Below are 16,798 nucleotides of genomic sequence, written 5' to 3'. Positions count from 1 at the left end.
AAGTGAATATTCATTGTATGTATATTCTATATAAATATACTATATGAATAATAATATCATTATCATCAACAATAATATCATTATAAATCAATTATAAATTGCAAATTATTTAGTTGATTTTATAAATCTTTATTTAATAATTTATAAAAATTTAATTTTTCTTTTTAACAAATAATATTTTTTCATTACGTGAAAATAAATATTTCATTTTTAATAATAAAATTTGATGTGAATATAAAAAAATTATCATTTTGCAATAATCCTTAATTTGTTTTTTTATACTATGTTATATATCTTAATTTATTTATTATATTATTATTTATTATATTATATATATATTATATATATTATTTATTATATATATTACATATTCATTTCAAAATATCAATAAATTTGTAATATAAGACAGAAATAAAAAAGAAAAAAGAAATATTATAATTTATAATAAAGAAATATATATATAAATATATATACTTATATATTAATTATAATATATTATATATATTATAATATAATTATAATATATATACTAATTTAAATATATATAGTATATATATTTAAAAACATCAATTTGTTTAGACGAATAAAAAATTATTGTAAAGATAAATAAAACTATATGGAGTTCTAGGAAACTATTAAAATATTATATTTTAAACTTTGAATAATATTAAAAAAAACATAAAAATTTTAGTTTAACTAAAAAATAATGTAAAGTAAAGATATTAAGTATTTTTATAATAGAAGTTATATATATAATAATAAAAATATATTTAAAAATATATTTAAAAAACAAAAATAATAGTAATTATAACTTTAACAAACAAATTTATAAAATGCAAATAAATATATACTTATAAAATATCAAATCATTTCATTGTATGTATACATCATTTACCAATATAACAGTTTATATATAAATCTATTCAAATATTTCTTTCATCTAATCTACAATCAGTATTGGGCAATAAGAAAAAAAACAAGAACAAAATTAATTAATAACCTTATCACAAAAAAAAATAACAATAGAGACAAAACAACAATAATAGATGTAATTATTTCATTTTATGTACACTTATTAACACATCATACTGACACTGATGTAGTATTTACAATTTTTACAAGGATAAACTAAGAACATTATAACAATCTTCATACTTAATTTATTTAAGATAACATTGAAAATAGTTCTAACATTAAGAGTAAGAAGAAGTAAGAATATAATAAGTATGCAAATATTATATGCACTTCACGAGCTAAAGGATGATTTTCATTTGCTTATCCACTCGTTAATTTTTGCAAATTAATTATTTACAAAAAGATACCATTTTTCGACCTTGATGATTTTTTAATATATTGTCAAGATTTGAATAATGTTATAAAAACTTTATTTAACACTTCATAAAAACAAAAATTTTTCTTCGAAACAATTTAAGCTAATATAACTTGGGTCAGGTTGGGTCAGTTTTAATGCCACAGATAATTGATGGCTAGTCGTATCACAACGATCAAATTAAAAAAATTTAATGCAAACAATTAAATTGTCTAACAGTTGAATGAGTTTTTATTTAATTTTGATTTTAGGTGAAATTAAAGTTAAAATGAATATAAATTAATTAATATAAAACAAAAATTTATTTAATTTTTGATTTCATGATTTATACTTGTTAAATTGATTTAAGTTAATAACATTTTTAACAACAACTAAATATTTATAATTATATTCAATATAATATAATGATATTATTCAATATAATGACCTTGATAAAATATTAAATCATCAAGATTTAAGATTTTTTGTAAATATTTACCTTTTTTTAAATATAATTCTAATTTTATTTGAAATTGTTAATTTAACATTCATAATTTATATTAAGAATTTTGAAAATTTCATATAATGTTTAATCAGTTTTATTCAGATATCTAATTTTTTTCTTTTTTGGTTTTTCCTATATTTTCTACAAAGAAAATACCCAGGAGAAATTTAAAATAAAATTTAATTTAAAAATATTTCAAACTTAAATGTTATATATTTATTATATTTTCACAATTTACATATTATACTTTCATAAATATATGATAAACATAGTACAATATATTCATAAATAAAAATATGTTTAAATAACAAAAAAATGTGTTTCGCTATATATATTATATAAATTCTTCAATTGAAGAAAAATTAAAATGTGTACATATTTATCAATATTTCTCAAAAAATTAAAAATAATTATGTATAATCTGTAAAAGTATCCGAAAAAAAATATTTCTTACGATAATATATCAAATTTTTATATAAATTTCATTTTTTTCTTCAAAGAATTAAAGATATATAAATATTATATATAATTTGCAAAAGTATTCCTTGAAATATTAAAGAATAAACTAAATCATTATTTAAGTTTCATTATTTACTCGTATTAATAAAAATACAAATTTGCATAAACATACACAGCACATAATTATTAACGAAATAAAATCATTGTAACGATTATTCAAACGTCAAATTCAACTTGAATTCATACTTTAAAGAATCAGTTATAGGTTCAACCAGCACGACAGGCAACGTAAATGGTAGCTCTTTAATCAAACCAAGAATATCTCGGTCCCTAGGAACTATATACGTGGAATCCAATTACATCGAAGAAATTTACCACCGAAAATGTAACTGTTTCAAAGTAGTCCGATTGATTATCTAATTAAGCAACTTCAAGTGTATAATTGTATGAACCAACAGATCTTACCAAAAATACTCCATTAAACTGTACACTTCCGCTTAAAAGTTACAAAATATTTACTATATTTCCTGGAAATTTATAATTAATATTTATATAATAATTTATAGTGATGATTAGAAAAATTTAGTTATATTTTTGCAATAAAAAAAAATAAAATTTAGTTTAAATTAGTCAAGATTATTTGAACTGAAAGAATTTGAAGTCATTGAATAAATTTGAAACTATTTTAATATAAAACTATTTCTATTTCATATTATTTGATATTGTGATAAAGTTTTTATGGTCATTCTCAATCAGCTTAATTTCAAATCATTTATATTTAACTTAAAATCACTTTATCAACATGAAAACTTATTTGATTTGATTTAAAATATGATTTTGAATGATAAATCTGTATAATATAAATTTCAAATAATTAATCATTAAACATTAATCCAAAATAAAAATAAATTAGAGCGATGAGAAAATTTCAAAATTTTTAGAAATATTTGTTCTATTTTATAAAATTTCATAAAACAATGAAGAAAATACATTGAAATGTAAGAGATGAAAATATGATATAAATATGATAACGATTTTATTTATATAATTCATATGAAATCTAAGAAAAGATTTAAAACGATGAATTTATTTTTACATTGAACATCGAATTATATTATAAATAAATATCTAAATTTTAAGTTAGATTTCAAGCTTAAGTCAAATCAGTTAAATTTTAATTCTATTAGTTTATTGTTGCGAAGTATTTGAATTAAAGAAAATAACATACATCTAATCAAAATTTAATTCATAATATAAATTTAATTTAAACTTACTATAAATTCATTTCAAATTTCATTCAAATATTCACAAATAGAATACATGAAATAAAGAATATTTTTACATATATTTAAAAAGTTAAAAATCGAATAGCGATTAGGAAAAATAATAACATAATTCAAAAACTACGATTATAAAAAAAAAAGTAATATTTGAGAAAATAAATTTCAAATCCTTATAAAAATACTTAAAATGTCAAATTGTAAATTCATGATTTAAAAAATTCACTTACAAAATTCTACAATTAAAAAATATATAAACAATGATTCTTTCTGCATTAATATATTTTGTAAATTTTGAATTATATCATTATTATAATAAATATAAAATATAATTTATATCAAATATCAAAATCCTATTATTAAAAAAATATCTTACAAAATAATCTTTTGAAAGAGAATGTACGTTCTTCCATTACGAATCGTCCTATTTGTTTTTCCCGCCGCTTTCTCAAGGATGTCCATCACTGAGAAAACAAGGAACGAAAGAGGCTAAGAAACACACGACACCCTTTAATCTTTCTCATTACGTTATTACAGGATCCCTTTGTAGGTGATTACCTCTCGAAAAGGTTGACTGGCAGCCAAGACTCGATGCATGCCATGAGGTTTCACTCGCACGCAAGAATCCCACGTATTAGGGAGGTTCCCTCGACTATTCGCCAAGAAAGATAAGAGAAAGGCAAAGAGAAGCGAAAAAAAGAAAAAAAATGGAAGCAGAGGAGTAAAAAGAAGCGAAGGGAAGCCTTTGCCTGCGGTGACAGCGTTAATTTGAACATCGTGCATGCCACGGACAGAAGGAAAACAAAATAGGTTCTGACACATTTCGAACATGATGCTCAAGGACTGTGGAACGAAAATTTGCAGATACATGCATGCAACCGAAACGATATCGTATACGATGATCGTGATACTGCTTACTGCCAGACTGGGAATAACGTTCTATGGAAATGCGTGAATAAGAAAGTAGAATGCCTAGTTGGTATCGCAGGTATCTCAGATATCGACAGAAATTTGCGAATAAGATGGAGAAGATATCGAAGGTTCGAGTAAGTGAAGGTTTGTGTGCTTGAGAAACTTGATTGTTGTTTCGGTATGTTGTGATTAGAGAGGTTTCATGCTGGCAATTTTACGGCACGTTGTTTTGCTACGAGGTAATTAGCGAGATGTTATTACTGGACTGCGGATGTTTGCGCAGTTGTGAGTGCGAAATTGCATGGAATGCATTATTTGAGAAAAATATTAGAGATCAGTTGAAAATTTTATGGATTCGCGAAAATCAAATTCAAAACTTTTCGCGATTTCAAAATTAAAATTATCGAAATGTTTAATTGTTTTTTTAATTTTTTAGGATTTGTTAAAAACTAAAATTTTATTTTTAATTTCTCGAATTTTTCAAACTTATTAAGTATTTTGAAAAAAATTATTTTTTTATATCTCATTTTTTCTTCGATTTCATACGAATCATTGTATGAATAAATTGATAAAATTGGTACCAATATTTCTTTTTCTAAATTATTATTTTTATTAAATATATATATATTGTGATTATGTTTAATAAATGATAAAAAATTAATAATTTAATTTCTTAATACAAATAATTAAGGAATGATGAAAAATAGGATTTAAATATTATTAAAAGATAAAACTTCATATGTTTAAAAAAACATATAAATAAGTCAATAAAATACGAATATTAATGAATATTTTTTATAATATAACAATAATTAAATCACAAAATATTGTGATTTTTTATAAATTTATATATAGATATTTATTTATATATAATTTATATATATTTATAATTTATAAGATATTTATATATCTTTAAATGATTAAGTTTTGAGATTAAAAGAAATACAAAAATTGAAGTTTATTTATTAAATTATAAGCAATTAAAATATGAAAAAATGAAAATAAAATAAAATAAGTAGATAAAGTTAAAAAATTAAAAGTAGAAAAGTATACCAATTTTATCTTGATCTTTTATCGATCTTGGTAAAATTGATCATTTAATAATATTCTATGAATATATTAATATTTTATATTAAATACAAATAATATAAAATACATTTTGATGCACTTTAGAAACAAAATATCAAATAAATAAAATTTTCATGAATGAAATAAAAGATAATATAGATATATTTATTATATATTATTTATTCATTAAGTGATAATAATTTATATTGCATCAATTCCATAATAAAATATTATTATTTTTTTTAATTCATATTATAAAAATCAATCTTTGATTTTCTAAGTACTATTACTATTTTTCTAGAAAAACTTCAACTATTTACTTTACATCTTCGATCATTTCATTTAGGGATATCTCAGTGTACGACTAAAGATAGCCAATGTCGTAAGAGACATATCATGCAAGATCTATAAATATGATCAAAACTATCCACGGAATTTAAACGATTTTCCATCAACTCTTATTATACGGGGCACGTGTACAGAGGAAATATGAAAATATTCTACGAGCAAGGGCAACACATGCATCTGTTCAGTTTCCTTTAGTGGCTAACGACCTCGTACTAGCTTGAGCCTGGCGGAGTGCAGTTTCCAAGGATGCAAATAGAGGATGCAGTCTCTTCTGCCTTCGTGCCGCCTGGCAAAAATACATCAGTGTGCACGTGCACCACTTCCAGTTACCGTAAATCGATTCCCACGATCACTGAAATTTAACGAATGCTCTTCTTTCATCATTTTCCACATGTGTTGACATCCTTACGCATTTCCACCATATATACATACGTTTTCATTTCAATTCTCTCACCTATCCTCTATGTTTCTCCTTTTCTTTTCCTTTTTTTATCATTTTTCCCTCTTTCTCCACGTTTCATTCGTCGATAGAAGTTTGAAAAGTTCTTTGGAAAATATTTAACGATATATTAGGTCGACTTAGAAGATTGTATGTAAGTATATAGAATGGTGAGCAAGAAGCAGATAAAGAACAGCTGTGGCGGCGGTGTCGTCAGGAAATTAGATAAAAAGATAGGAAGCTTTTTTTATTTCCTTGCGAGACTACCACTTGTCGACATTTCAGTTAGACTTCTATACACGTAAATATATATGTATGTTCCAAGGAGTGTCACAAATCTGTGTACGCATGAGAGGGACGATAGGAAGAGGGCTTTTTGTGTATATAGAAGTATATTTAAATTTGAATACAACTATGAAAGACGCACTCTATAAGTAACGCGTATAAATGAGTATTAAGACCGTTCGCTTCTTTAACTTATTATTATCTTTATATTAACTTATTATTTATCTTTCATACAGTGGATTGTAAACTGGATCGTTTATGACCCATACAACTTTTAAACTAGATTTGTATCATTATTTTTGAAGGAATAAAAATAGAACAGTATAATAATGAGAAATATAATAGCATTTTTATTGCAAAATTTTTAAAAAATATAAAACTATAAAATTATATTTTTTATGACAATTATAAGACAATTGAATTTTTTTATTGAAATGTTTTTTTTGTCTTTCTCTGAAATAAAAAATATATACTAAAAGATCACATAGAACTCGATTCTCAAATATCCAAATCATAGATAAGGATTAAAAGAGCATCAAGTATATTTAAGTATTAGACGCAAATTATGTTATTATATATGAAATAACCTATTATTTCACGAATGTTTAAAATCATTTAGATTTTACTGATTTCATATTAAATAAAATTTATTACATTTCAACTTACAAAAGCAATAATAGTAATAATATAGCTAATATAGCAATAATGCAATAAAACAATATGTTTAAATTTATATATGTGATTATATAAGTATATAGTATATATGTGTTAATATATATATTTACATACATATATATTTTATATATACATATTTATTTTTTTTATATATATAAGTCATTTAATTCGATTCATTCGAATATTTCGAAAAAATTGATTGATCGTATTGAAAAATATTTTCATGATTTTAAGAAATTTTTTCTTAGATTGAATCATAAAAGACATTTGGAAATTAATATTTTTTATAAAAATAAAATCAAAACTTTTTAAATATATAAATGGACTCAATTAATAACTTATTAATTATATGAAAAATCTAAAATCATTTATATCAAAAAATCAATTTTTCAATATTCAATAAGTTAAAGCTAATTAAATTACTTTATATTTTATTTTATTATATTTATTATTAAATAAAATGTAAAGTTAATATAATATAATGTTAATATAATAAATCAATGTTTTTTCATATAAATGACTTAATAGCTTTTTATAAATAACAAGTAATTATATCGTTGTTTGTATTTAGAAAAATATGATTTCATTTAAAAAAAATGAAATTACTTTCTCGATATCCACTTGATAAGACTCGATTTAGGAAAAAGCTTCTATATTAATTAAAATATTGTTTCAAATCTCTCAATTTTTATCTAAAATATCTTTTAATATCATGAAATTATCACAAACCGCACATAAAATATACAAATAAGATATTATAACAATGAAATTTATATTTGTGAAGTATAAAATATGCATGGACATATTATACAAATATTATTTATGATTCAATATAAGATAAATATATTGCATATAATATAATCTAAATTGATATAATAAATATTTAACATTTTTGGTTTAATTAATATAATGATATAATTATTTATAATGAATAATTGTCATTACAATAAATCACAAATAATTTTTCCATATGGAGTTTAAATATTCACATTTATTAATTAATTTAATTATTAAAAATGATCATTCTATATCATAAAATATGATAAATGCATATTTTATATTCATAGATCATATAATATTTTTAATGATGCAATAAAATTTATTCATATTATCGTTAAATTTATTCATATTATGTTTACGATTTTGTATATTACGATTTCTCTTTTTTAGAAACGTGCATTTATTTTTTTTTTTTTTTTTAATTATTCGTCACAATTTATATTTCATAAATCAATATAAAATTTTATAAAATTTTTATAAAATTTTGTGAATATTTGTATGAAATTTAGAAAAAACCAATAATTTCTGATTTTTTTTATCGTAAATTTTATCGTAAATTTATCATAGATAAAATACGTTTACTTTATTAACTATATAAATATATTTTAATATATATATCATTTAATATATATTTAACATATTTAATATTTAAAATTTAACATATATATGTATATATATATATATATTTTTTAATAAAGATAAACAAAATATTATATTACATATATTATAATATGCAAAATATTATATTTATAAAATATTTACAAAATATGCTTTTGTATAAAAATTCACAATCTAAATATTATTAATATTTTTCAAAATATTCGAATAGATCGGTTTAAATAAAATATGATTACTTAAAAAATAAATAATGAAAATTTTAAAAAGTTTTGTTGCAATAAAATTTTTCATTTTGCGTGATACACAATTTTTATAATTTAATTAATTAGCATGTAATTTTTAATATAGAAATATGACAAGAATTATAAAAATAATATAATAAATAATATAATATAATAAAGCTCTAAAAATAATAAGAAGTTATAATATAAACAATAGAAAAATAGAAAAATATATAAAAATATATGTGAAAATATTTTGATCATAAAAAAATCTAATAATATAATATGATAACGTATCAATTATTATTATTATTATTATTCAATATTATTGATTGATTATTATTTTTATTCAATATCATTGGCAATCAAAGAATGTTTGTATTTGTATATTTTGATGTATTATTTAAACATTGATATTCTTTTAATTTTGAATTATTTTCTATTCTTTCAAAATAGAAATGTTCAATGTTTTATTTACTATAAAGTAATTATATGTTTATTATTAATTATGATATGTATATTTGATATGTTTTATATATTTTTAAATGTTTTTTAATTGTTTATTTTATTTTCTATTCTTTCAAAATAGAAATGTTCAATGTTTTATTTACTATAGAATAATTATATGTTTATTATTAATTATGATATGTATATTTGATATGTTTTATATATTTTTAAATGTTTTTTAATTGTTTCTTTAAATAATAATTATTATTTTAAAAATAATAATATATATGTGTTATATAAAAATATACTATATTATATAATTATACTAAATTATATTATATAAAATTATATCACTAAAAAAGAAAAAAATAATTTAAAAACTAATAAATTTTTATTGTTTTGTCATACTACGATAAACAAATAGTTTAAGAAATTTAAGAAAATAAGATAAAATATATGTTTTCATGAAATTCAAAAAATTAAAAAAAATTCTTTTAATATTATTTTATTTTATTCAAAAGTGGTCAAATATAAATAATCTATTATCAAAAATTTAACAACTTTTTTTTAAATATTTATATAATTCTATAAATTTTAATTGTTTTGGATTACGAATATAGTCAAATTATATTTTTAAAATATTGAATAATCATATGAATAAAAAATCAATTTCAAAAATCAAATGTAAAGCCTTTACTTTAATAAAAGCGATAAAAATTTATTGCAACTATAAAGAAACAGGAATTTTATTTGTCTGTACTTTTCTAACTCTTTAAATTTGTCTGCAAGATAGATATTTTTTCAAAACTATTATTGATAACATTAATGAAAACATTAAAATTGAATATTTTGTTATGATTCATATAAAATGATATATGATATAAAAGTTCTATAAAATTTAAGAAAAAAACAAATAATAAATAATATGTATAATATATATTATGATTATGTAAAAACAACATATAAATAGAAAATAAAAATGAGGTCATGTATGTTGTATTTTTTTATACATCGTTTCTTTGATATATAAATAAAATCATATTTGAAATTTATTTCATTAAAGAAAAATAAAAAAAAAATTTTAATAAAAAAAAATAATGAAAAGTAATAAAAAATTATATAAAAATTATAATTTAAAAATTTAGATAAGATTATTATTAACAAAATATTTCAATAATATTTTATTGCAAACAAATATTTGCTTAAAAATTATTTAAAATAAAATTTAAAAAGAATATTAATATATTTAAAATAAAATTTAAAAAGAATAAATTTTCATTACAAATATTATATATATATCTAAATTAAATCTAAATTTAGATCAATCATCAAAGTATTAATAATTTTTTATTTTTAATAAAAATTTTGAAAATTTCCAATTTAATTATCTTAAAATATTTTAAATTGTATTCGTAAATTCTTTTACCTAACTTTTTAAATATAACTTTTATTATCTGAAAAAAATAGATAACAAATTATCAATGAACTTAAGTATTTAATGTTTTTAAAAAAATTTATTGAAAAAATGTTTTTTTGTATTGTCGATAAGATAAAAAACAAATTAATAGAAAAAACGAACTAACATCAATGTTATGAAAAAGCCTTGCAAAAAAAGTCATTATTTCATTAATAAAATATCAAATTATTATATATATAAATATGCAAAAACATGTATATGCATATTGAAAAAATGAATTTGATATTCAATTTAAAAAATAGATTAAAAATTATAAAAAAAAACAATATTTAATTACTTTTAATTAAATTCAGCTTAAAATTGAATTATTTTTAATATTACTCACTCATTAAATATATTATTTTCAAATCATAAATTCATATTTTCAACATTTCTTATACGTTCGGTATTTTTCGCTTATTTAATAAACACATTGTATAAAACAATCTAAAACGCAAAACGCGGAAAACAATTATAGTGTCTACAAGATATATATCGTTTGATGCTTTTTTTAGAAATTGTAGTAAATGACTCACTGTGAATATAGGAAGTAAAAGACCAATAACGTAGAGCATCGCACTGGTTACAGTCGAGTCGTGGAATGGGTGATATAACGACTCGTCATTGCAAAAGAATCCACGTTTGTATGGTTTACCGAACAGGTGGAACATCAGCACTGTCATGCCCACTGAAATTATAAAACAAATAATTAATTTTACTTGTTTTTCTTTTTTCTTAAAAGTATAACATTATTATATATAACACTATACATATTATATATTTATATGTATCTATATGTGTATATATGTATCTATATGATATATGTATATGTATATATATACATATACATATATATCTATACAATATACATATATGTATATTCTTCTATTCTTATATATTTTTTATATATACAGATATATATCATGTATATCTATTTATAAAAAAAAAACTTAGAAATTAAATTCAATAACAAAATTTAACAGCATCATTTTCCTTTTATATTTTCAAAATGCATTTTGATACAATTTTTTAATTTTAGTTTTTTATTTATTTATTATTCTATATTAAATTTTAAATTTAAAATAAAAATGTGTTACATAACAAGGCGTCAGAGGGATTATATATGTGAATATGTGCGAAATTATATAAAATTATATTTATATATATAGTTTTACAATTACAAGAAGTTTTACTTATGTTTACAATACTATAATGTAAAAATGTGATATCCATTCAAAACAATCATATGTAAACACAGAATTTTTTTTCATAAGAAAAATTTTTGGAATATGCATGATATAATATAAAATATTTGTATAATATATTGTCTATATTAAATAGATTGTATATAAATACATACTTACATACCGTATTTATATGATATAATAATGATATATATATATATATATATATATATATATATATGTATATACATATTCAATTAAATAATATAATAAAATTAAGCATTGTGTTTGAATTAGATTAGATTAGAGATCTTAAACTCGATTAGATCTCGACAAGTAAAAATTAACGATTAAAATAAATTTATCTAACAAATGATATAATACAAAGATTCAAAATTATAATATTAGATTTAATTACAATAAAATTATATTAATAACGCTATTATTAATATTATAAAGTTTTATAAATAAAATTTTAAGTTTTTTGTATATAATAAAAATAATAAAATGATAAATATATTATTAAATATATGATAAAACATTTAAATGTTTTCGAAGATCATTTAACAAATAAATTATTATTTTTATATAAAATTTCATTAAATTCTAAAATAATGAAAATCTATATATTGCTTAATATTTTATTTAAAAATATTAATTAAAAAAAAATTATTTGAAAATATAGCATATATAAACTTAATTTCTAAGTTATTAAAGTAAGATTAATAAATTATTTGATATGTTTTATTAGATCATAATAAAATTAAATTATTATTATTAAGATTATTGTTATCTTTAATTTTATTTTATAGTAATATATAATTATTATTACATTAAATACATTTTATATTGAATTAATAAATTAGTTAAATTAATGTCTTTCTAAAAAACTTAATAAACTTATTTATTCAAATGTATCATCATACATATATAAGAAGAAAGGAGATTTATGACGCTCGTTGTGAATGATAATACATCGTTCTTGACATAAACGAGACATCATCATATTACGGGATGACAATCCGTGTAATAGTAACTAAATTTGTATACTGGTATTGTATAATTCAATGTATATATATTTATATATGTTTACTGTATAGCAATTATCACATTGACACAAACTTCATTTCCTTTCTATATAAGAAACAAACATCATGATAAACGCCATAATATTAATTGAAAATTCTATTAAATTTTGAATTATTGAAGTATGAATCACGAAAAATATCAAAATATTGATGTAATTATATTTCTATTTTTTTTATACATTATTTGAACAATTTTATTATATTATATTTTAACTCGAAATTACATCAAATATATCTTATAATTCATTATCATAATACAGTTGATAATACAATTTTAAATATTTATGAAATAATAAAATAATTACTTATATTTTTCTTAATAATAATGAATACTAAATTAATTATATTTTTTATTTTTGTTTCAATAACTAATTATTTCATATTCAACCTATTCATTTTATATTATATATTATTTTATTTTTTTTATTATCTTTTTTTTTATTACTATACAATTAAATAAAATATATAAAATTGTAATCATATAAAATTAAAATTTTTATTTTTTTATATTTGTTTAATTTGTTTTTTGTAAGTATATAAATTTATTCATATAATATCTTAATTTTTATTGGCTGTTTTAGAGATTTCATTACATTTATTTACACAAATGCACCAAAAAAATTTTAATTATATATTTTATAAATTTATAAATTTTATTATTTATAAATTTCTTTATTATACTATATTTTTATATAATTATGATATTAAAAAAATTGTGTTTATTAAAAAAAATTTTTAATGTAAAATACCTAATCAAAATTATCTCAAATATTTTTTTTTTCAAATATTTTTTTCTCAAATATTTCAATTTAAAAATACTAAATTTGATCATTATAAATTTTAATAGTAATAACATCTTTAGTCGAATATATATAGATATAAGTTTATCAACTCCAATTACACAACTAGTCATACAAATATAGGAGTAAGTTAACTTAAGACATTACCATTTTTATAATTTGCCTGATTGCCATTAAACCTCGATTGCATCTCTTCTCAGTTATGTAGACAGATATCGCACAACATTATAGATTACATCGATTTTCTCCTTTTTCCTTCAAAACGATTCTACGAGGATTAGCCAAGACTAAGATAATTCGAAAATTGATCACTAGTTTCTCGTGATCAATCGTGTAGCTTCTAGCAACAAGTTTCCATAATTTTTGAATCTTGATCGATAAGCTAACAAGAGTTCATCTGTACACTATCTGGTATGACTAACATAAGATAGCAATGGAGGAAAAAAAGAGAAAAAAGGAATAAACTAGCGTAGAAAATATAGCATGCCTAGAGGTATGCTGACACGATTATCCTTTCTGCTGTTTACTCGATGAAAATCGTCGGAAACATCGCCTTCGCTACCTGGAAATCGCTCAACCAAGTCAGCTATTAAGATAATTGTCAGGCTTGCTTTCAAGTAAAACGAGGCAATACCGTGAGCAGGTTGTACAACAGCAACAACTCGCGCAGCATCACACGTAATCATTATTTATGTAGCAGACTACGTCCAAGCCGAACGTTGTTGCATATATTTTACGAACTGGTTAAAGTTTCATGATCATTCATCCGTAATTGTTCCTTGAATTTATTGCAAACCACAGGGAGAATAATATTTAAAAATAATAGAATACACTATATTTTTGAATTCTTATGTATTTGTATTGACTTTCTAAAAAATATTGGATGGTTTTATCGGTTCATCGAATAATAAAATGAGATAAAATTTTGGCAAATAATTAATTTGGAAGAGTTTTAATATTTTTCATTTTTTAACATTTTATTTTTTTCCGTTTTTAACTTTTGCTTTAATATATATATATATATATATATTAAATTTTAATATTCAAAATTTATTCAGAAAAAAATTTTATTACATAAAAAAAATATAATAATAACTTTTACAAAATTTTAAAGAAATAATTTTGACAAACTAAACTATATATATATAAAAATTATTAAATTAATAAATTATCTGAAATATAATATACATAGATTGTATATTGAATAGTGAAATCGCATAATATTTGTTTTGAAATTTTCTTCAAAAAAACCATAAAAATTTTCTTCTTTTTTGAAATCCTTTAGATTGCGAGAAAAAATTAAATAATTGAATTACTTGAATTTACTGTATTCCAATATATAAAATTACAATATTATAAAACAAAAATTTAATATATATATATAAATAAGTAATAATTACATATATACATGTAATTAATTTTTTTAATATTTATAATAAAACATCTTTAAAAAAAATAAACAACAATAATTTATTAATTCAATTCGTAAAATTCGAATTATTTAATATATCTATATCTGTATATAAATTTTATTGATTTGCTATATTTATTTATTATTTAAATTGTTAATATTTTAAATTTAATTAATTTATTTATTTATGCAAAAATCGCTAATTAATTTATCACATTATTAAATGTGATAAAAATGATTGATATAAATTAATTTGTATTCATTAATATTTCAATAGTTTTAAACTATTATAATATTTCAATAATTTTTTTAACTAAATTAATAGATTAATATAAATATATAAATATGCATATTTTAAATTTCTTTGCAAATGTAATTTTTTTATTAGTTAGGTTATATATACATACATATTAATTAAACAGATATAAAAATTGATATTTTATACCTAGATAAATTTTATAAATCAGAATATTTAAAATTAAAAAAGAATTAAATGATTAATTTATTTTACAATTTTAAAAATATTTTTAGATAATAACCTAATATAATAGTTTCTAGAATAAAATTAAAGTATAATATGTAATATGTAATATATTAATTAATATTTGATAAAATATAAAATTAAAAAATATTCTGATAATAATGTAATAATAATATAAATGATAATAATATAATAAAGTAATACAATAGTTCTGTATTCAAATAAAATAAAAGAGATTAAAAAATTTGTTTAGTATATCATTTTGTTGTTTTTACATATATATATATATAATATATATAACTTTTATAACATATTCAATAGTTAATTTATGATATTATTGATTGTATTATTTATTACAAGTACTTTATATAATTAATTTATAAAATACTTCTATACTAATGATTCATTGATTATAAATAAATTAAATATAAAGTACATTTGGACTTAATATATTCCTGATGTCAAATTATACTTGTTTATATTATACTAATTTTGACTAAAAGTTCAGCAAAAAACATTGAATTTAAATTAAAAACTCATAAATTAAGTAAATTTAAAATTAAGTTATTTATTAAAACTTATTTATTTATTAATCAAAATTTTATATTTTTGATTTATTTTTAGATGTATAATTCTTCAATTATCGATTATTTTATTCATTATGAAATATTTTAAATATTAAAGTACAAAAAGCATTATTCATAGAAATAATTCGTAAAATGTATCTAATGAAATGTATGAACTGAAACTGACAATTATAAATTATATTTTTAAATTTATTATATATTTTATATATATTTTACATTTATTTAAAAATAAAAATTGTATTAAATTGTATTTATTATGTTTATTTCTATTTTGACTAAAATTTAGTAATTTAGTAAGGATCATGAAACATTTAAATGAAATCCACTATTCGAAGAATATTAACGATAATTAGAACATATTATCACATGTTTTCTGTCATTGGCGTAATTAGGTTATATGTTTATCTAAATAACTATATGTGATGTTGTAACATCCTGTTTGGGT

The 16,798-nt window shown here is 18.9% G+C and overlaps 1 protein-coding gene across 6 annotated transcripts in view; it reads right to left on the bottom strand.

Annotated features, from left to right (window-relative positions):
* Nucleotides 1–16,798, bottom strand: part of LOC724942 (putative phosphatidate phosphatase) — a 102,606-nt gene that overhangs the window by 62,809 nt on the left and 22,999 nt on the right. For 5 of the 6 annotated variants that reach the window (XM_026444091.1, XM_026444095.1, XM_026444093.1 and 2 more), the window contains exon 2: nucleotides 11,339–11,490. In XM_026444091.1, the coding sequence (XP_026299876.1) occupies nucleotides 11,339–11,490 (152 nt within the window). Of the gene's footprint in view, nucleotides 1–11,338; nucleotides 11,491–14,021; nucleotides 14,228–16,798 lie in introns of those variants that run through there. The other variant, XM_026444092.1, reaches the window with a different exon arrangement.

This window comes from Apis mellifera, linkage group LG11, assembly GCF_003254395.2.
Source record: "Apis mellifera strain DH4 linkage group LG11, Amel_HAv3.1, whole genome shotgun sequence".
Classification (NCBI taxonomy): Eukaryota; Metazoa; Arthropoda; class Insecta; order Hymenoptera; family Apidae; genus Apis; species Apis mellifera.
This window is presented reverse-complemented; position numbering and strand designations above follow the sequence as displayed.